Here is a 22,169-nt window from a genome sequence, read left to right on the forward strand (position 1 = left end):
TGTCAACAAAATTAGGTATCAATGGAAAGAGGAAGAGTTCCTCTTTCCCTCATAAAAAAGAAACTGCACTCTCCATAGCTGACAATTAAGGAATAGCAGCCCTCCAAAGTTGGATTACCTTCCTTCTCTCTCTCTCTTTTGATATCACTGTACACTGATGGATACTATAATTGCAAGGTAGCGGCACGCTTCAACATTTGTTACTTCGCCTGCCGAAATCACTTTGATGATAATGATTAAACACATCATTTGTAATGCGCCATTCTGAGGCGCAGAGGGATATAATAATAGAGCGAGTTACATACAGTTGTAGAAAATTAAATTGAAAAGGAGAAGGGAGAGATAGAAATATATCAAAACAAATCTAACCAGATATTTCACCAAAACAAGATGCGAACATATATGACTCCAGATTCATTCTAATGTTTTAATGAATTCTGCTGATTGGATCCTCAGTGGAAGAGCAGTCTAAAGAGATGAGGCTGCAGAAGTATATTTAAGCCTTTGTCTCCAACAGTTGAGTTGGACTGAGATTTCTGCCAAGAACGTAATTCTGAGGCAAAATTTTGCAAGTATTGTGGCGCCAAGAAATGTGCCGCTTTCCATGTGTGGAGCAGGGTTTTCAACTTCTGGACACTGACAGCCAGTGCAGACTTTTTGAGAACTGAGATATAATGCTGGAAAAACGAGACGTTCTACGGAGGGCCCGATCGAGCGGCACAATCTCGAGCATACCCAGGTTAAAGTTGGTAGAAGCAAGGAGGTACTAGGCGAGCGGCACCTCTTTGGTATAAGATGAAGCCTTAATGAATAATCACTACAGAATGGACCAGTTTACTAGAGTGTTCATATCAAGGGATACTTACCCCCTGAGCTAAACCAAGTGATGGGCTGTCCAATATGTCAGCTGTAATAATGTATGCAACGCCATATGGCTGTTACTTCCTTCGGGACGTACAATAGTTTATCTCTGCTGCGTACAATTCACATGATTTATTCCTCATCATACGAATAACCTATCAGCGCTTAACATCCAGTTTGCACTCATTGATCGTTGTTTTAGCAAGCTGTCTGGTTGTTGATGGTGAAGACTGATTGAAAATCGAAGAAGTGCGGGAACCAGTCGATTTGAAGTACCGAGCATACCAAATACGAAAACCAGTGAAGCGCATTATTTTTCACACAACTTGAATTCAATTGCGCGTTGGCGCCAATAAAAGGAGACTATAATATCACACGAACAGCGATGTGGGAGAAAAACGCATGTGGAGTTTCAAAGCTTCCTATGTTTCCATGGAAACAGTGGCAATTGTTAAGCAACCACAATTCTCTCATTGGCCCATACACGAATCTTCACTTAATTTCTGTAATTGATAAGATATGAAAAACGAAAACTTTCTGAATTCGATTTCCATTTCGTCGTGACCAATAACTCACACCTATTGTGAGTTGTTGGGGAAAGAGTTTTGATCCCTGAATCATCAGCTCGAAACGTCAACCAAACATTTGTGCACAAACCACAGAACCAAGAGAATAATCATAAAATGTTTACATCGGTCGCGAGTCCCCATAGCTTAGTTCCAATTATGGTGACTACTAATATCACTTTATATTTGGTGAAAACTTGTAAAACCTTGAAATTTTACAACTTGTTTTCGTTCGTGGAAGTTTTGCAATTCCGTTCGTCTCAATCCACTCAGTCTATCAGAGTAACATTGTGTGGAATAATTAGACTTCTTGATTCCGGCTCCAGTGCATACGGAGGTGCCATTAGCACCGTGCCCATCGGGCTTAAACCGTATCGCAGCCCTATCTTGTCGGCGTGAAGCGTCGGTGAGCACACCGCTTTTCGTGAGTGGAACGCCGCGGTGCACGGTACACGAGACATGATGTCAATATCCCAGCAGCTTGTGTCTTATAAGTCTTGGAAAGATCCATGATCCTTGATATCACCAAAAAACCCCAAAATAGTACAACTCGAAGTTCAAGGCTGTCGTGAGTTGTCGTAATTTGATCGCAGCAGACATACATCACAGTTATTTTAACGCGTTATTTTTAACAGTTCAAGGAACATCGCGTGCCACAAAGTTTTGAAATAAGAATTCCTTTAGGGGATTCACCTCCAAGACAAATAGACAATATTTTTGTTTATAGCCCGCTTTGGAACCGGATGTATCGATATTTTCTTTTTATTGTATATATATATATATATATATATATATATGTGTGTGTGTTATATATATATATATATATATATATATATATATATGTGTGTGTGTGTGTGTGTGTGTGTGTGTGTGTGGATACAATACAATATCTGATTACAAAAATGTAAAATGTCTGAAATGTGTATAAATACTTTTTTGTGAAAAGGGAAAAGATGTATATATCACTGAAAGTCATTCGCATTAGAGTTTCAAAATTCATTTGCAGCGGATGATAGAACCTGATAAAGCACAATCGTGACGTAAAACACAAGATAAACAAAACAGTTATATCACACTGTATATCATATAATCATGTATATAGTGCAAATCAATCGGTCAGCATAATCATTGCTTTGAGGGACCTATTCTATTCGCGAAACCCGCTGTAGGCATCGTGAGTTTTTGTAAAGGCAGTGTTGTTGGGGTTTTTTTTTCTGATCTTTAAAGGACAAGTTCACCTTCATAGACATGTGGGTTGAGTGAATGCAGCAATATTAGTACAGGCTTTGTAGAACGCATCAGTGAGAGTTTGAGGAAAATCGGACAACCTGTTCAAAAGTTACGAATTTTTGAAGTTTGTGCTCAGTCACGGCTGGATGAAAAGACTAAGTAAGCTTGTGATGTCACATGAGTACAACGATATAAAGAAAGTGTCATGACATGACATGTTAATAATGAAGGTGGCATACATTTGTACACTTATTTTTATTGCCTCTCCAAAGGCAAGGCGTGTTTGAGATATTGCTGACTGGAAGCAATTCTTATAAGTTTATACCCATATCTTGCCATTTGTACACTTCTTGATACAGTGTTAACTGTGCTTCATATAATTTGTTGGATAGTTAAGCACGGCTGGTGAAGAGACTAGCGTGCGTCTGGCGTGTTTTATGATGCATCACCACACAGCGAGTATTCGAGATGAAGCACTCATTCGCAACTTCCAGAACCGAGTGTCTTTTTGTAAGATTTATGCCAGTTAAGAAGGTGGGATTGTTAGACCTGAAAATCTATAGTTTTGTGACCCTTGTGGATCAATTTGATAGTGCAAAGGGTGATTGTTAGATTTGTGGTTTGCTCGATCAGTTAGCATTCTTAGCTTCGATCGTTCATGACATTGACATTGTGTGCACTTGCCTATTGAAAGTTTGATTCACGGCCCTTGAGCGTGCTGTAACTAGTGCAAGTTTAAAAGACATTTGGTGTCTGATTGGGGTTTGAGAAAGCGATATGGAGTGTTATTGATTGTTTGAAAAACAATTGTAAGGATTGATAATTGTGTTTGAGGTGAATTCGCAGTTGCAGTAAAAATAATGTGAATTCGGTCTGTTCAGGAACTATTTTATTAGTAATTAGCTGGCTTGGTGTTCCTTGGTAACCGGTTCACGCCAATAAAAGAGGCGGAGTGATATTTTGGGGTAAATATAAGGTGATACGCCTTTTGCATAGTCTCAAATTAGGCGCTCTTTGGTAATAATCACATATACTGTATAATGTCATTGCAGACGTTTATATTGGGAATAATTAAACAAAGTAGTGGCACAGTTTATTATTTCAGCCTGTTTCACATGAACAAACTCCTCGAGTGGCTGATTTATGGTAGTTAGGCAGTCCTGTGAGATGCAATCAAAGAATCATTCACATGTTAAACTTGCAACTGGTTTACCTATTGGTAAAGGTTGGATAATACATGTATGTTGGATGCAACAGATTTCTAACCAGTGATGTATTGATGATGAGCAAGGACTGTTTATGTAAAAACAAAGAACAAAACCCTGTATGAGTAAAAAGATATTTCATTGATACCTTTGGACAATATAACACAAAGATATAACAGCAACAGCTGATGTAGATTATATCATGATTTGCAAGATAGTTTAGACATGTGCATGAACATGAATGTGTGAATCTTTTTTCCTTTGGTGGCACATGCACATGTGAAGGAATTTGGTGCCAAAATTTAACAGAAGTTGAAAGATACACTTCAAGTGTATTTGTTATAGCATTCAGGGAAAGGTGAATGCACATACAGTTGTATTGATTGGCATAACTTGTACACATAACAGAAAGTTGAGTTAACTGTGTTTATATTATGTGTGTTTGGTCATTATTTCAGGTGTAACAGACACAGTTGTTGAATTTTACTACTGCGTATACTACAACTAGCTACAGTATCTACAGCTACTACTGCTACTGCATATCGTACCATGTACCGCATACCACCGCACGTTCCCGTTTTACGATATCATACCTCACTGTACTGCATTGCGTTGCATTGCATCGAGTATTGTACGTCATATGCAAGAGAGAATAAAGGAAGCTACAAAGGTCTTTTATGGTAAACGCTCGTCCTACATCTCTTTATTGCAACAACGTGTAAGCCTGGAAGTTTGCTGAGTGAACCACAACATATCTTCAACAACTGTTGTAAGATTTGTCATCGTTCTTCTGCAATTAACACGATCTACCCTTCAAGAGCAGCAGCCAAACAGCACTATGACAGACACGGCCAAATTGAAGCTCTCGAGGAGAAACTTAAAGGGAAAGCTGACGCGTACCCTCGCAACGATTCGTGGCTTGGTCGAAAGTGATGCCAGCGATCTTGAAACATTGAAGGAGTATGTCAGAAAGGCAGATGAACAATTTCGCCGCGTTGAAGAGAAGCATTCGGAGTTGATTGACACCACTGAAACTGAACCACAATTTGAGGAGGAGGAGAACTGGATGGCTGAGTGCGAAAAGGAATACGTGAAGGTTCTTGTCCAGGCGAGACGTGCCATTGATCGCCTCTCCCAATCCTCAAGCAATGTGGACTTAGCAGCAGCTCCAACGCACATCGCGTCGCCAGGTCCTTCAATGCCTGTGAGCCCAGGAATCTCGACGCCGATGCCTAGCCAAACTGTAGCCTCACCATTTCGGATGACAACTCAGTCAGTATCAGTTGCTCCAAAGATGGCACGGTTAAAGTTCCCAACTTTCAATGGAGACTTGAAGGATTACAAGCGCTTCAAGGAATTATTTGTGCACTGTACAAGCGGTCTGACGGAGATAGAATGCTTTTATCAGCTTACAGAAGCAATGATAAACAGCAGAGAACGCAATATGATCAGAGGTTGCGTTAATGTCCAACGTGCATGGCAGGTGCTGGATGAGTACTACGGAGATGAAGACAAGGTTGTTGATAGCCTGCTGAAGGATCTCAATGACTTGAAACCTTATGAGTTCAAAGGGAAGGTCAATCTGTCAGCCATGAGGCGATTCATCCAGACACTCCAGATGTTTGAAACTCAAGCAGAGACAGTTGGATTATCAGGGGAGCTAAACAGCCGGATCATGTTGAGCAACATACGACAGAAACTCCCGGAGGAACATAGAGTTGCCTTCTTCAAGAGTGTAAGAGATGATGGAACACCTGACACACTCACTGGCCTGGTGAAGTGGCTGTATAGTCAACTTCTTCTACTAGACAAGGCCAAGCCTTCCCACATAGATCCTCCAACAACACAGAGAATTGATAAGATGTCTAGATCTTCTCATGCAGTCTCCTTTGATTCAGCACGAAAGCAAGGAAAGGATTCACGTCCAGATGTTCCCAAATGTGCATTGCATAAGGAGTCAAACACGCACTACCTGAAGACGTGCGTGAAGTTTCGTGGTCTGACACTACAGGAGAAGCATCAGATCATGAAGCAGAACAACATTTGCAGTCGTTGCGGTCACAATAACTGCAGAGCTGGCAAGCCTCCTCATGACCACCGACAGTGTCAGTTCGTAGCACCATGCCGGATCCGCACCTGTGGGAGTGAAGATCATTTTGCCTCCATCTGCCCAAAGGTTTACGGTAATGAGAGGGAACAAGACACTTCGGTCAACCAAATGAATCAGACAAGCAACACCAGGGCAGCACAGTCTAACAATGCCATGAAGTCCTTGTCAACCACGCCCACTGGAAAATTGCAAGCTACTTTACCGACAGTTATGGGATACATCAGACGTGGAAACAAACGACAACTAGTACGTATCCTGCTGGACTGTGGAAGCCAGGCAACATTGGTAAGGACGGGAATCTTCCCAAGGATGGAAAACGACATCTTCCAGGACCATGATCTCAGTCTAGCTGGGGGCGGTCATATCAAGCAGAAGCTAAGGGTGTTGGACTGTGAAATAGAGGACATGAACCAAACTCTTTCCTACCCTGTAACAGTTACTGAGATAGAAGAGCCCTGCGGAGATACACCCGTCATATTGCAGGATCACCTTCAGATGTTCGATCACTTGAGAGATGTTGAGATTGATCCAGCTCCATCTCCAGTCATCGATCTGCTACTTGGCGTAGACAATTCTCATCTCATGGTATGGGAACAGTTCATCAGAGGCAGAAGCTCGGATGACCCGCTTGCTGTTCGCTGCCCGCTTGGTTGGTTTATTCAAGGTGGTCCATCAGCCAACACAGTACCACACGTCAACTACATCAACGTAGCAGCTTCAGGCTCCCTTGAAGAGTACCTTGGGCTGGAGGTTGCTGGACTGGAACCAAGGAGGTGCAGGTGTCTCTCTGATGAGGAGAAGAGTGCCACTGATTCCATGCAGGAGAGCGTAAAGCAGCGATCTGATGGCTCTTATGAGGTAGGACTACCTTGGAAACGACCTTCTGATGGACTTCCTGATAACTACGATTATGCAGTCAAGCGGCAGAAGAGTCTGGAAAATCAATTCCGCAATCGTCCAGAAGAATGGGAAGTCTATTGCAGACAAATGAGGGACCAGTTAGAGAGAGGTGTCTCCAGGCTTGTGACGCAAGAGGAGCTCAGACGAGACAAAGAAGCGAACCGGAAAATGTGGTTCCTCCCACATTTCGCTGTTCTGAAGGAATCAAAGACGACGCCTGTTCGAGTAGTCTATGATGGAAAGGCTAAGTACCAAGGACGTTCCTTGAATGATTGCCTGATTAAAGGGGAAAACACCAATGCTGGTCTCTTTGAAGTTGCCTTGCGGTTCCAGGAGAAGGAGGTTGGAATGGTTGCAGACATTTCCAAAATGTTCCAGGCAATCAAGATTTCCCCGGATGATGCACGCTTTCATCGCTTCGTGTTCAGAGAGAGACCACATCACCCGATACAAGTCTATGAGCTGACCACCGTCACTTTCGGCGACAAGCCTTCCCCTGCTGCAGCAATAGTTAAACTAAGGCATGTAGTTCATGAGCATGCTCCTGATGATGATCAACTTCAGAGAGTTGTTGTCAAGCAATTCTACATGGATGACCTCAGCGAATCAGTGATGGACGTCAACGAAGCACTCGATCTGAAGTCGAGACTGGTTAAGACCCTGGATAAAGGGAAGTTTAACCTAAGAAAATGGCAGTCCAATTGCAAGGAGGTGTGTGATGCTGAGGAGAGTAATGAAACCTCTGTCGTCTTAGGAACGAGATGGAATCTCTCTACTGATGCTTTGAGTGTCAAGCCAGTGACACCACTCACTGAACCTGTTCCGACGAAGCGCAAGATACTGGCCTATACAGCTTCATTTTACGATGTCTTCGGTCTTCTTGCAGGGGTGCTTGTACGTCCGAGGATTATGCTACAGAAGCTCTGGCAGATGAACATAGATTGGGATACCCCCTCAGTGACAGGCCAGAACTGTGCTCCATGCTGAAGGGTATCAGTAGGGATCTAGAAGAAGCGGTGAACATCGAGGTACCACGCTGCTTAATCCCAGACAGCTACAAGGGCAAGCGGCCACTACCGGAGGTTTCTCTTCATGGTGCAAGTGACGCCTCAGAGGATGCCATGGGCATGGGCGTATGGTTACGCTGGTCAGATGCGGAGAGCGGTGGAGGACAGCTATCCTTCATTGCAGCGAGATCTAGACTTACACCCTTGAAGCAGATGAGCATGCCACGGAAGGAACTCCAGGCTATCCTGTTGCTTGCTCGATTGATGACAACACTTAAGAATGCCCTGCGGTTTGACATCACGTACTCCAGGATATGGACAGATAGCTTGACCGCCATCAGCTGGCTTCGTGGGCAGTCAAAGTCCTTTCGTTCATACGTCTCTTGCCGAGTAGGAGAAATCACTGCTGACTTTGACCCCTTCACTGATGTTTCATATGTGCCAACTGACCAGAATGTCATAGACATAGTGTCTAGGGGTGGTACTGCTTTGGATATGATGAAAGTCATAGACGGACCGATGTACCTGCGATTACCCCCTGAATCCTGGCCCAGGACTCCTGAGAATGTCCCTGTTAAACCCGGAGACCCAGAACGGAAGAGGTTCCACTCTCGAAACGCCAAGACCCTATCGATGATGTCCAAGACTACTTCTGAGAGTGCAGCAATATTGGACGTTTCGAAGTTCTCAAAGTGGTCTAGACTGCAGATGGTCACAGCCCGGGTACTCTCCGTCAAGGAACTTCCCAAGAAGCAGTGGCTAAAGCAGCTTAGAGAGCAGATATCACAATGGCCCTCCCCGAAGCTGATGAAGGAAGCAGAACTGTACTGGGTCAAGCAAGCTCAGAGGGGTATCAACTTCCAAGATGCAAACATCCAGAAGCTTGACCCATTCCTCGATGAAGATGGAGCTTATCGAGTTGGTGGACGTCTCGGTAAGGCACCCCTTTCTTATGATCTTTCGTCACCCATATCTTCTCCCAAAGAAGTGCACTATCAGCTCTCTTCTTGTGAGATACGGTCACATGCTTGCCCTCCATGGAGGCCATTTGCGGACAGCATATGAAGTCCGCAAGAAGTACTGGGTTATAGGGGATATGGCACTTGCACGACAGGTCGTACGTAGCTGTGTGACATGCAGGAGATACAGAGGAAAGCCGGTCCAACAGAGAATGGCTGATCTACCAGAGTTTCGGGTGACTCCGTGTTCTCCACCATTCAAGACTACCCTCGTGGACTACCTGGGTCCAGTTAATGTAAAGGTGAACAGGAACACTACAGCGAAGGGCTACTGTGCACTGTTCACATGTGCTGTGACCAGAGCCGTCCATCTCACCGTAGTGCAGGACCTCTCCACTCAGGCGTTCCTGCAGGCTTTAGAACGGTTCGTCAGTATCAGAGGGGCACCTGCCATCATGATCAGTGACAACGCTACTTGCTTCCGAGGAGCAGACAACAAGATCAACGAACTAAATTTGAAAGTTGATCAAAGCCAAGTCAGGAACCACTGTCTGCGATATAAGATGCAGTGGAAATTCGGACCACCAGGAGGTCCCCATCACCAAGGAGCAGTTGAACGCATGGTGCAGGAGGTGAAGAAAGCGATGAGGCACCTCGTCAAGGCAGATAGACTGACCTTCGTGGAATGGGAGACGGTGTTCAGCCAGATCTCGGGGCTGATCAACAGCCGTCCTCTGACTGCGATGTCGTCGTCGCCACTCGATCATCCTCCTCTGACACCTAATCACTTCCTGATCGGCAGGGGAGACCTGAGCTGTCCTGACATCCCTTGTGAGGAGTATAAGGGAGACCTGAGGAAACGTCGGGAGCTGTGCAACACCATGGTTGACGGGTTCTGGCGTAGGTGGATTGAATGCACCCGCAAGCTGGTCCCAAGGCAGAAATGGCAGCAGTCTGGGGACAATGTCCAGGAGAAAGACATCGTCCTCGTCATCGGGGAGGACAAGAAGCGAGGCTCTTGGAAGATGGCTGAGGTCGTGAGTGTGCATCCTGGTGAAGACGGCTTTGTTAGAGTAGTTGAAGTGAAGTTCGCAGACGGTACTCGTGCTACTAGGCCTGTGATAAAACTGGTGGATTTGCTTAAAAGAGATGAACGCTCTGATATCTGAACACTCATAAAGTGTGAGCCTGATATGGAACAGTTTACATTTGTTTCAGTTGTTTTAACACTTATAAACCTTGAGCTTCATATGGAACATTGTTTCAGTTTGAGCACCCGTGAACTGTGAACTTGACATTGAAACAGGTTTATTCTTGTTTCGGTTATTTGAACCTTTGAACTGTATACTCATGAATAGACTGTTATGGACGGTCATCAATATTCTGCTTGTTAGCGGACTCTTACCAGTGAGCTAATTAGACTGCATCTTCAATATAGGTTGCGTTGAGATAGCTTAATGTTGCCTCGTGTTAAGGCTTTTGAAGGTGTTATGTAAGTTCAGAATTGAAGTGACATCCCGTCACTTTCAAGGGGTCTTGGAATGTCATGACATGACATGTTAATAATGAAGGTGGCATACATTTGTACACTTATTTTTATTGCCTCTCCAAAGGCAAGGCGTGTTTGAGATATTGCTGACTGGAAGCAATTCTTATAAGTTTATACCCATATCTTGCCATTTGTACACTTCTTGATACAGTGTTAACTGTGCTTCATATAATTTGTTGGATAGTTAAGCACGGCTGGTGAAGAGACTAGCGTGCGTCTGGCGTGTTTTATGATGCATCACCACACAGCGAGTATTCGAGATGAAGCACTCATTCGCAACTTCCAGAACCGAGTGTCTTTTTGTAAGATTTATGCCAGTTAAGAAGGTGGGATTGTTAGACCTGAAAATCTATAGTTTTGTGACCCTTGTGGATCAATTTGATAGTGCAAAGGGTGATTGTTAGATTTGTGGTTTGCTCGATCAGTTAGCATTCTTAGCTTCGATCGTTCATGACATTGACATTGTGTGCACTTGCCTATTGAAAGTTTGATTCACGGCCCTTGAGCGTGCTGTAACTAGTGCAAGTTTAAAAGACATTTGGTGTCTGATTGGGGTTTGAGAAAGCGATATGGAGTGTTATTGATTGTTTGAAAAACAATTGTAAGGATTGATAATTGTGTTTGAGGTGAATTCGCAGTTGCAGTAAAAATAATGTGAATTCGGTCTGTTCAGGAACTATTTTATTAGTAATTAGCTGGCTTGGTGTTCCTTGGTAACCGGTTCACGCCAATAAAAGAGGCGGAGTGATATTTTGGGGTAAATATAAGGTGATACGCCTTTTGCATAGTCTCAAATTAGGCGCTCTTTGGTAATAATCACATATACTGTATAATGTCATTGCAGACGTTTATATTGGGAATAATTAAACAAAGTAGTGGCACAGTTTATTATTTCAGCCTGTTTCACATGAACAAACTCCTCGAGTGGCTGATTTATGGTAGTTAGGCAGTCCTGTGAGATGCAGTCAAAGAATCATTCACATGTTAAACTTGCAACTGGTTTACCTATTGGTAAAGGTTGGATAATACATGTATGTTGGATGCAACAGATTTCTAACCAGTGATGTATTGATGATGAGCAAGGACTGTTTATGTAAAAACAAAGAACAAAACCCTGTATGAGTAAAAAGATATTTCATTGATACCTTTGGACAATATAACACAAAGATATAACAGCAACAGCTGATGTAGATTATATCATGATTTGCAAGATAGTTTAGACATGTGCATGAACATGAATGTGTGAATCTTTTTTCCTTTGGTGGCACATGCACATGTGAAGGAATTTGGTGCCAAAATTTAACAGAAGTTGAAAGATACACTTCAAGTGTATTTGTTATAGCATTCAGGGAAAGGTGAATGCACATACAGTTGTATTGATTGGCATAACTTGTACACATAACAGAAAGTTGAGTTAACTGTGTTTATATTATGTGTGTTTGGTCATTATTTCAGGTGTAACAGACACAGTTGTTGAATTTTACTACTGCATATACTACAACTAGCTACAGTATCTACAGCTACTACTGCTACTGCATATCGTACCATGTACCGCATACCACCGCACGTTCCCGTTTTACGATATCATACCTCACTGTACTGCATTGCGTTGCATTGCATCGAGTATTGTACGTCATATGCAAGAGAGAATAAAGGAAGCTACAAAGGTCTTTTATGGTAAACGCTCGTCCTACATCTCTTTATTGCAACAACGTGTAAGCCTGGAAGTTTGCTGAGTGAACCACAACATATCGAATAAAGAATATTCAACATATTTCCATTTTTCTCGCATAGCAAAAGTACACTCGACTTCTCTCTTTCAGAAGGCAGGGGGAATAATATCACCCTTAACATACTTCAGTAGCAAGTCGAAGAAATGTGCACTTTATTCAAAAAGTAAAGTTTTGTAAAATTCTCTTTTTATTTTCCTTGTATAGTTGTACGCATGTGACATCATACACTGTAGTAGTCTTCTCATCCAGCAGTGACTGCGCAGATACTTAAAATATTCATAACTTTAGAACGGATCGTCTGATTTTCCTCAAATTTTCACTGATGTGTTCTACTAATATTGCTGCATTCTCTTAATCCTAATGTATATGAAGGTGAACTTGTCCTTTAATATGTGGGGGTCATTTTTCTTTTCTTTTGGCAGCTCTAAGTGTGTGTTGGGGAATGGGTTGGGGGGGGGGGGGCTACAGTCCATGATATGATGTTCTTGGATTTGATTTGGAGGAGAGGATAATGATAAGTATACGGAAGAATTATAATTATGTTGTGATTTCTTTAAAGATAGGATTGATCAAGATTTGTTTCGCTTGGGAGGGGGTTGAGAGGACTTTTATGAGAGATTTTATTCTTGAGTTGTTTAATGTATTCTCGTACGTATTATGTTCTCTTACAAGTGTAATGTGAGTTATGTTTACGCATCCACAATCAAGGGGACTATGGTCTCATGTGTCAAAATACTCAAGTGGAGTGGAATGTACCGATAATGCAATTTATAATAAGTATTGTTTCGATGGTATATTGTTTAGTTAGTTTGACTTCGATTGATTTACTATCAGTGTCGAAGTTAAAGTGCGGGATTGTGGTAAATATTGCAATATTGCAGTCAATATTTAAAAAAAAAATACAATGATGTTGATTTTGCTTTGTATCCAGAATGCATTGTTTCTTTGTGGATGATTTGAGAATGAAATCAATAGAGATCGAGGAAAATGCATTAATAATATGATCTCGAGTGCACTTTTTTAACATTATAGATGCGCTGAACGTATACTTCAAGTTTTTTTATTAGAATAGTACAAGACGGCATGTCATTGGTCATGTTACATGAAATCTTATTCGTTCTTCAACATTCACTTCCTTTCATGTATATTGCGGAATTCCCCGTACTTCAGGGTCGAGCAATAATAACAAAAACATTGATCTTCAAGTGGCGCAGAGTTTCTGCTCTATAAACACACCCATCATGTCCATTGATGTTCTAATGTGACTGGTCGCTTTGTTTGATTAATGTATTCCTTTTGTTGTTGTTTTTTATTACTTATACAGTCTTATCATCTTCATGGTCGGCGCCGCACTGGCCAATTCTGTGGCCATCTGCATCACTCTGCGCACGCGCAGTTTAAGAAGCCACGCCCACAACCTGCTCATCCTCAACCTGAACGTTGCGGACCTTGGCATATCCCTCTTCACCATGCCTTTCTCGCTGGCCTCAGTCTTCGACAGAGGGTGCTTTCTCCGCTCTCGAGGTGCCGCGTGCAAAGTTAGTAGTACGCTAAGAACACAAAAACTTTGGTCAGCTCCCCCATCCCCTACACCCCACCCTCCCCCTTGTCTTGCTGTCAAACTTTCGAAACTACCCCTTCCCAGAACGAAATTTCAGTTTGAATGATCTAGAAGTGCCATGATCGACATTCCAAGTAACGGACTACTAACATGATTAACGTAACAGTTGTCATCATAGTTTTGCCTTGATAACAAAGTTATTTATAAACCTTGAAAGAAATGCAGCAAAGATTTAAAGTAAACAAAACTTTTGTAAGTTTCAGATCTCTTCAACTAATTGTCTGATTTTGTTTTGTTTTGTTTTCCTCAAGTTTTCATCGAATGTGTCGTGGACTTTCGTGCAAGTCGCTGCACGCATCACTTTCGTACATGATTGGATAACATGATATGTTGGGGAAACTTTAGTAGTAATCAAATCTATCTGTGACGGCGCATGTTCAGAAACTGATCAGTGAGCCATAGAGCTTGTACCAGCATAAAAGACCACTAGCGTGAGAGATAAACATCAAAACCATGTATTGTGTTAAATACAAGAGGTGTTGTTATCTAGCGAAAGTGGTGAAATAGGATGATGCGTTACTCTTCTCGCTATATTATCTCTCGATTACTAATGCGGTTCGCATTGTGTGAAACATTTTTTTTTTGTTATCATTTCCAAAAAGCACTTATGCCCTTTCTTGTTTGTTTTGCTTTGTTTTTCTTCTAGTTTTGCCGTCTTTTATTTCGGTTTGTTTTGTTATGCTTTGCCGAACCGCATCGACGAAAATACGACAAGATAAGTGATAGAGCAAAACATGGAATTATGAGAAATGTAAACATCTATGCCGAGATTCGTCAACTCGGGACAAGAATAACAGAATGCAGAGAACCCATCGAAAGCACTTTGGAATCGTTTTGCTGTCTCCGTCGCTTTTGTTCCCGAAATATCCTCAAAAAGGAAACAAAGAAAATCGAATGCACTAAAGTACTCTGCTGTTTGACTGTATAAGTGAACGTACGATTCATTACTCACACAGTCTACTTATTGGAAGTGTACATAACAGTCAAACCTGTTCTATAGCCGCTACCCAAGGGAGACGAAAAGATGGCCCTTATAGACAGGTGGCCGTTATAGACAGTGTCTTAAACATGGCTTTTCTCTTGGGGAATTGTTTTTAGAAGTCGAAGACGGCAGATGGCCGCTGAGGCAGATTTGACTGTTTTTGGAATTCTACAAGCAGAAATTAATTAGTCATCACATATGGTCAGGGAGCTAGCGACCACTCAATTTACCCCATCAAGCCCAAAAGGTTTGACCGCTCAGAGTTGTTGGGACCACCTTCCTCATTAACAAAATGCGCGTCAGCCTGGTCCCGGAAGGCGGGTTCGGCCCCCAGGGACCCCCCGAAAAGGGCCCTTGGCGGGTGTAATTTACCCCATGGAGCCCACAAACCAAACTTGGTCTAAAAGAATGTCCTATGGGTATACATCATAAAAATATAAAAACTGACAAAATATCTGGTCGGGAAAGGGGTTGCCAGACCGCTAGTTTGTATGCACAAACCCTTGTTGGTCTGCGTCAAGACTACACTTTCCCATAGGTCCTGTACTGTAGCGTCTCCCAACAGTCGCAGGGACAATGCCAGTTGAGTGCATGAGGTAGTCTTGGCGCAGACTCTGTTACTCCCAACAAGGGTTTGTACCCGCAAACTATCTGGTATACCCTGGGACCCAGGGTAGTTTGCAGGCAGAAATTGACCAGACACATTAGAACACACACATCCACACACACACACCCACACACATACACACAAACACACACACACACACACACGCACGCACATGCGCTCACACGTTCCTCTATGTAAATACAGTACACAAAACATGTCACATAAGTTCTACGGCCATGGTGATGTCAGACCTATAGGAAGTTCATACCTTTTGATTATTTAAATGGATGCTATCAATGGACATTTCAGCAGGAACACTAGAGAGAATTTAAAATTTGTGTGAAATTGTATCATGTTTTGCTGGCCCCACCGTCTACCTATCCTTTATTATGCATTCACCTTATGAGACACAAATGGAGCTTTTCAGAAAATGCTGAAATAAACCTTTCATTGTGAGTACACTTTCAGTTTCAGGCCAACCACAGAAGCACTAAATACATTGTATAACACATTGAAGTAAACGATATTATCATCAGAGCAATGAACATTGTAACTAATAAAGTTAATGTTGATAACAGAATGACAGATACAACTTTCTCACTTTTTTTGCATTTAAAGTGTAAATATCAAGTCTCAATCCTTACATGATTCTTTGAAAACCTCAAAATTATAACTTTTTTAGTTTTTTGCTGATAAAAATCACTCTTTATGTATAAAAAAGCAGAAATTATATCCATCCATGCTCACATCACTCAGTAGTGCATGTCATCTAAATTGTTGTGGACAAATATCTGCATAATAATATCTATAAGAGTAATGAACATAATTATGGTGTTCTACATAAACTGTGTACATGTATTGCTGAACTTCCTTGAAACATCAAATAACAAGGTTCACAATAGAATGATTATTTCAGCACTTTTGTCAACTTCTTGTTTCTGAAGATACTTTAACTTTAGTTCCCGGCCCCACACAAAGAAAACTCAAGTTATGGTGTCACATACTGCAAAGACTGCCATTGACCCTGGCCAGTAGACAAGTTGAAACATTGACTATTATTATGGTAGCATGCAGGCCGAGGGTGTGAACTTGATCTTGTGTTCTCTTTACATCAACACTTTTGTCAACTCCTTATTTCTGGAGACACATTATCTTCAGTTCCCCAGCCCCACACAAACAAAACTCAACCTGTGGTGTCACATGTCATGCAAACACAGCTTATGATTACTATTAGCCCTGGACATTATACACACAAAGTTGAAATGACAAATTACCAACTGAATGAAATGCTAGCTTCACTTCTTTTCTTTAACTATAGCATGCATGCCGAGAGCATCTCCATGACTGTTCTTTGTGTTCTCTTTTATATCAGCGCTCTTGTCAACTCCTCATTTATGAGATACTTTGTCTACCCCCCCCCCCCAAAAAAAAAAATGAAAGAACAAAAAAGAAAAAAAAAAACACCCACATTTCAGGTTGTCATAATTATAGTACCGGTATATACAATTACAATGTAGTTCATGCTTATGATTTACCAGTAGTTGCCATTAACCCTGGCAATTACACATCAAGTCATGCATCATACTGTATGGTAGACAACAAAAAGCTTGTTTCAGCATTTTTTGAAAAACTATTTGTGGCATATACATACATATGGATACAGACCATACACTGTATAGGATAAGCAGCCTGTGTGGCCAGTGACACATGATACAATTTCACACAAATTTTAAATTCTCTTTAGTGTTCCTGCTGAAATGTCCATTGATAGCATCCATTTAAATAATCAAAAGGTATAAACTTCTTATATGTCTGACGGTGTGCTAGGTATCATGGCTGTAGAACCTATGTGACATGTTTTGTGTACTGGTATGTATTTACATAGAGAAATGTGCGAGCGTGTGTGCATGTGTGTGTGTGTGTGTGTGTGTGTGTGTGTGTGCGTGGGTGTGTGGGTGTGTGTGTGTTCTATTGTGCTGGTCAATTTCTGCCTGCAAACTACCCTGGGTCCCAGAGTATGCCAGGTAGTTTGCGGGTACAAACCCTTGTTGGGAGTAACAGAGTCTGCGCCAAGACTACTACATGCACTCAACTGGCACTGTCCCTCGGACTGTTGAGAGACGCTACAGTACAGGGCCTATGGGAAAGTGTAGTCTTGACGCAGACCAACAAGGGTTTGTGCATACAAACTAGCGGTCTGGCAACCCCTTTCCCGACCAGATATTTTGTCAGTTTTTATATTTTTATGATGTACACCCATAGGACATTCTTTTAGACCAAGTCTGGTTCGTGGGCTCCAAGGGGTAAACTACACCCTCCAAAGGCCCTTTTCGGGGGGGTCCCTGGGGGCCGAATCCGCCTTCCGGGACCAGGCTGACGTGCATTTTGTTAATGAGGAATGTGGTCCCAACACCTTTGAGGGGTCAAACCTTTTGGGCTTGATGGGGTAAATTGAGTGGTCGCTAGCTCCCTGACTAATAGTCAATAATTAGAGAATCATTCCATGTTTACGTTGGCTTGACAAATCAACGTAACCTCGGAAGAAGACCGAAAGGTTGAGATGTCATGAAAGTTGGACATATAACATGCGGGATAAGAAAGATGTGGGATTTTCAAGTGTCACATTATTTTCACGAAAGAGTGACGTCATGCTGTGGTTACCATTTTGCGCAATGGAGGTCAGGTGGTATAATGTACGGGTATGCAAAGCGCCTCACAATTATTCTCTCTTTGAATTATGCATGAAGGTGCCATAGAAACCTTGTTTGTCAATATCAAGTTTTCATATTACTACAAACCCCATTATTGCAAGATGGCCGATTTCCTCTCTTGTATTTTATTTGAAACAGGCAAATTTCGTGAATACTGAATTGTACTTTTCGTATGAGTCAACTCGTGAGGAGAATAGTAGTATCACCATGTTTTAGTTTGATAATATAGTTGCTACTAGTATCGTTACATCGTGAACACAGTCATATGAAACTTTGAAATTCCACATCTGTCTCATATTGCCAATCTAGATTGTTGGTTTCTTTTTTTTTTCTTTCGCTCTATTTCCTAAAAGTCAGTTTGAACATGGGTTCGGAATATGATTTCTATCTCATCCCGTTCAATGCGATATTCAGAGAGCTCGGTATACTTTGTATATATTGGACCAGCTGGATTCCTCGTGTGTAATGGGTTAATTTTGATATTGGCATCACCAGTGCAACCACTTACCCTGTAATGCTATCCATGCTCTTGAAGTTGATGAGGAGGATGAGGCACCATTTCTAGATATTTTCTACCACCTCTTGATGGCTGGAAATGACTAAACCATAACAATACTTGCACGCATGCCATATCAAGTTTACTTTACCAATGCTATTCATACCCTCAGATTTTGCTGCTAATTTGCGCCTTCTTTTGTTACTTTGATTTGTATCCTCATATTTTCATCGTCGTAATAGTTAACACGTGCGTCATCAATATTGTCCCATCGCCATCATAAAAACAGTAAAAAATAAAGTTTAAACTGAATTGAATTGAATTGAATTAAAACACCATCACCTTTCTCATTACATCTGTACCATCATCACCGTCCGCTACCATGATCGTAGCCGTTTCACCGGCTCCATTTGCGCTGGTCATGCTGGTAGTGGAGGGGGGGGGGGGGGGGGGGGGTGGTTGCTCCGTTGGTGACAGCGTCCTTTCTGGTGTGAGACACGAAGAGGACATCCTTTTGCCTCTTAGTATTGTCATTTGAGCTAACCAAAACGTATTATGTCGCAATATAATTTGATTGACTTTACGAGACTACTACTGGTCATACATTTTGATATAGTGTATACTTTGTTGGGTACTTTTTTATGCCTGAGTGCATCCTCACTAGCACGTACACGCAATAGCACCACATTCACTTTGGTACACTAAGTATCACTCTCTATCATTTCTATGTCACTGTAGATCGCATGAGACTGGTCATTTCTTCAAGCATTGTGTATCATGGTGGCCATCTGCATTTTGTAGCTGTTATGTATACCGATATCTATATAATTATGTTACCTCGTAATGCATGATCATCTAAAGTCTATTTTTATATATCTTTGTTATATATGAGCTATAATTGTTTGTCATTTCTTACTTTACTGCCGTTTTTGAGCTTTAATTCAATATCTTATTGTAATATATCAAGTAGGCCCTATTGGTATGCAAACAGAAAGTGCAGAAATGACCTCTTGAAATAAGGAAGCAAAATCGACAAACCTAACCAAAAAAAGCCCCGACATCTGCTTCTTTTTCTTTGTACAGGCAAACGGTTTTCTCACCCTCCTCTTTACAATCGTTGTGCCAATGTCCATCCTCGCGATTTGCGTCGAGCGGTTCCTGGCTGTCGTCCTCTCCCAGCGGTTCCCGCCCTCGAAGCGACGAGTGTTCGTCTTCATCGCCTTCTCCTGGTCATCGTCGCTGCTGTTGGGGCTGATGCCGTTGACGGGGGCGACGTCGATGTATCGCTACCACGCCAGCACCTTTCACTGTTCCCCTTCCTGGAGCGATCCGCTCTTCAACGCCTTTGGGATGTTCACCCTGGTCGCGCTGACACCGGGCCTAATATTGTTTTACATCGCTATCGTCTTCTACCTAAGGAAAGTCGGCTTGCGTCTCAAGCGGACGAGGCGGGCTGCCGTGAACGGAGATGATCGTCCGACTGGATTGTCGAACTCGGCGATACAGCGGCAGTCCAACGTCCCTGCCGAGGCCGTCGAGAGCGACGCGAACGGTCCGTCGAGCATCAGCAGGGAGCACACGACGGGAGCGTACTCCATGGCGTCGAAGAAGGCGAATGACGACGAAAGTACGACTAAGAGGAAAAAGGGGAAAGTATCTCGACAACACAGCTTCAGCGCCCAAATAAAGCAGTGGAAAGTTGAGACAAGGGTGGCAGCAGTCGGTTAGTGTAAAACTATTCATTTTGATCGTTCTTTTCTGTTGATTTTGATCTTAATTTATTTCCACTTTGTGTTCCCAAGAATAAGTAACAAACATAATTGAGTTACAATGAATATGCCACAACAATCTGTCGTTTTGACGTTAAAAAAAATCATTATAACACATATTTGATACCATATCCATTTGCAACAAATGATGAATAAATAGTAGACATAAGAATTAACCAAAGTGGGATAGCCTAAATCAAAAGTACAGCTTGTATTACTTAGGCTCCCGAAAAGTAAATCACATCATAATTTTCACTTCCATTCTTTCTCGATATCCTACTGCACAGATGTTTACAGATGAACTAAAAGATGGTGGGGGAGGGGAGGTAGAGAGATACCCTGTTTCTAGTCCCCTTTAGGCTGATAAACTGGAGGACATGTCAGGCTTAAACAAGTGGTAGAACTGAAGTAACCTAGAGGGAGTGAGAGAGAGAGAGAGAGAGAGAGAGAGAAAGGGAGAGAGAACCCCGTTTGGAGTTCCTGGTCGTCTAACCTGAAGTCGGCGTAATAATGATTCTATTCCAAAGAGTCGTTCATTCGAAAATGAAATGAGGTTCGTTGATATGAAAATCAAAAGAATGTTGGCATTAACCAACTTTTAGTATTACCAAGTTCGATTCCCGCCCAGCGCTTACGACAAGATGTTTTTACCCACTATGTCCCTCTCGACCCAGGTGTACAGATGGGTACCTGGCAACGCTGGGGTAATAATAATGGCAGGGCCCTCTGGTAGAGCAGTGGCAACACTGAAGAGGCTACCCTGGATAAATAAGACCTAATCATTATTGTTATTGTTATTTATTATTATCATTATTATTATCATCATCATCGTCATGATTATTATTATTCTTATTATTATTATTACCGGTCTTATTTCAATTTTCGGATTAACGAACCTTCGGTATAACATGCCTCATGTGATTTTTCGCACCATGATTTGTTTTTGATTTGCTATCTTTTTCCCACTCCTCTCTTCTTACCTTCCAGGAGCTGTTCTTGTCATGGCGCTCATATTTTGCTGGATGCCGTACATGCTAGTCCATCTCAATTTCATCCCAGTAGGGGAGGGTCACTGGTTCGGCGTCACGACGATGTGGCTCGCCTTCGCCAACTCTTTGTTGGATCCCATGATCTACACCTTCATGGATCGGCGCGCGAGGGCGCAATTGAAAAAATACGCGCGGCGCGGCCGGAACTCTTTTCGCTCCAAGACGACGTGGTGTCCGAGCTGAATTTTTGTAGGGTCAGAATTATGCGTGTTAGCCCAGATTTTTTGGTGTGTTTCTGTGCGTTTGCGTGAGATCATGCGTCATATTGTGTGTGTATTTATGTGCATGTATGAATGTACAGATCAGAGCACATAAAAAAAGTGCTTGTGTGTGTTTGTGTATCTATGTGCAAGTTTATGTGTGTGCATGTGGCGTGTGCGTTTTGTTTTGTTTTTGTTTGTTCATTTCCATCTGAGAAGATGGCTGGATAGCCCATATTCAGCTAATATGTGTGACGATCATCGCCTCTTTGGGAGAGAGAATAAAACCGCTTATTTCCACATAATTTCTCCTGTCCTGTTGACCAGACGCCGTGCAAAGCACGCGAGTTCGGTACAGCGACAGGGCTGTGTCTCGTTGCCTGTCATACAGCTGTTATAGGCCCTACATTCCAGCGAGAAAACTCTGTTACTAACAGAGAATTTGATTCATGATCGCACGAGACTACTTCCTGGACAATCGATTTGTATGGGTCTTCTTTTGGTTGACTGTGGTACAGCCCGGAGCATCAACAACGGACGCAAGCAAAGTTTGGAAGAACTTTGAATGAACTTCAATGGATGAAAGTGACAAACTACAAAAGAAACACAACAGC

General features: G+C 42.2%; 1 protein-coding gene across 1 annotated transcript; it reads left to right on the forward strand.

Moving 5' to 3' along the window:
* The first annotated feature begins 4,700 nt into the window (after window positions 1–4,700).
* Window positions 4,701–21,538, forward strand: LOC139710959 (uncharacterized). The gene is made up of 6 exons (XM_071622879.1): window positions 4,701–7,666; window positions 7,759–8,797; window positions 8,865–9,925; window positions 13,445–13,658; window positions 19,621–20,260; window positions 21,294–21,538. The coding sequence occupies exons 1-6, from the start codon at window positions 4,701–4,703 to the stop codon at window positions 21,536–21,538; spliced, it is 6,165 nt and encodes a 2,054-aa protein (XP_071478980.1).
* Window positions 21,539–22,169: the final 631 nt, after the last annotated feature.

The sequence above is a fragment of the Diadema antillarum genome, unplaced genomic scaffold (genome assembly GCF_040938485.1).
Source record: "Diadema antillarum isolate AM-2024a unplaced genomic scaffold, OU_Dant_1.0 seq00001593_RagTag, whole genome shotgun sequence".
Classification (NCBI taxonomy): Eukaryota; Metazoa; Echinodermata; class Echinoidea; order Diadematoida; family Diadematidae; genus Diadema; species Diadema antillarum.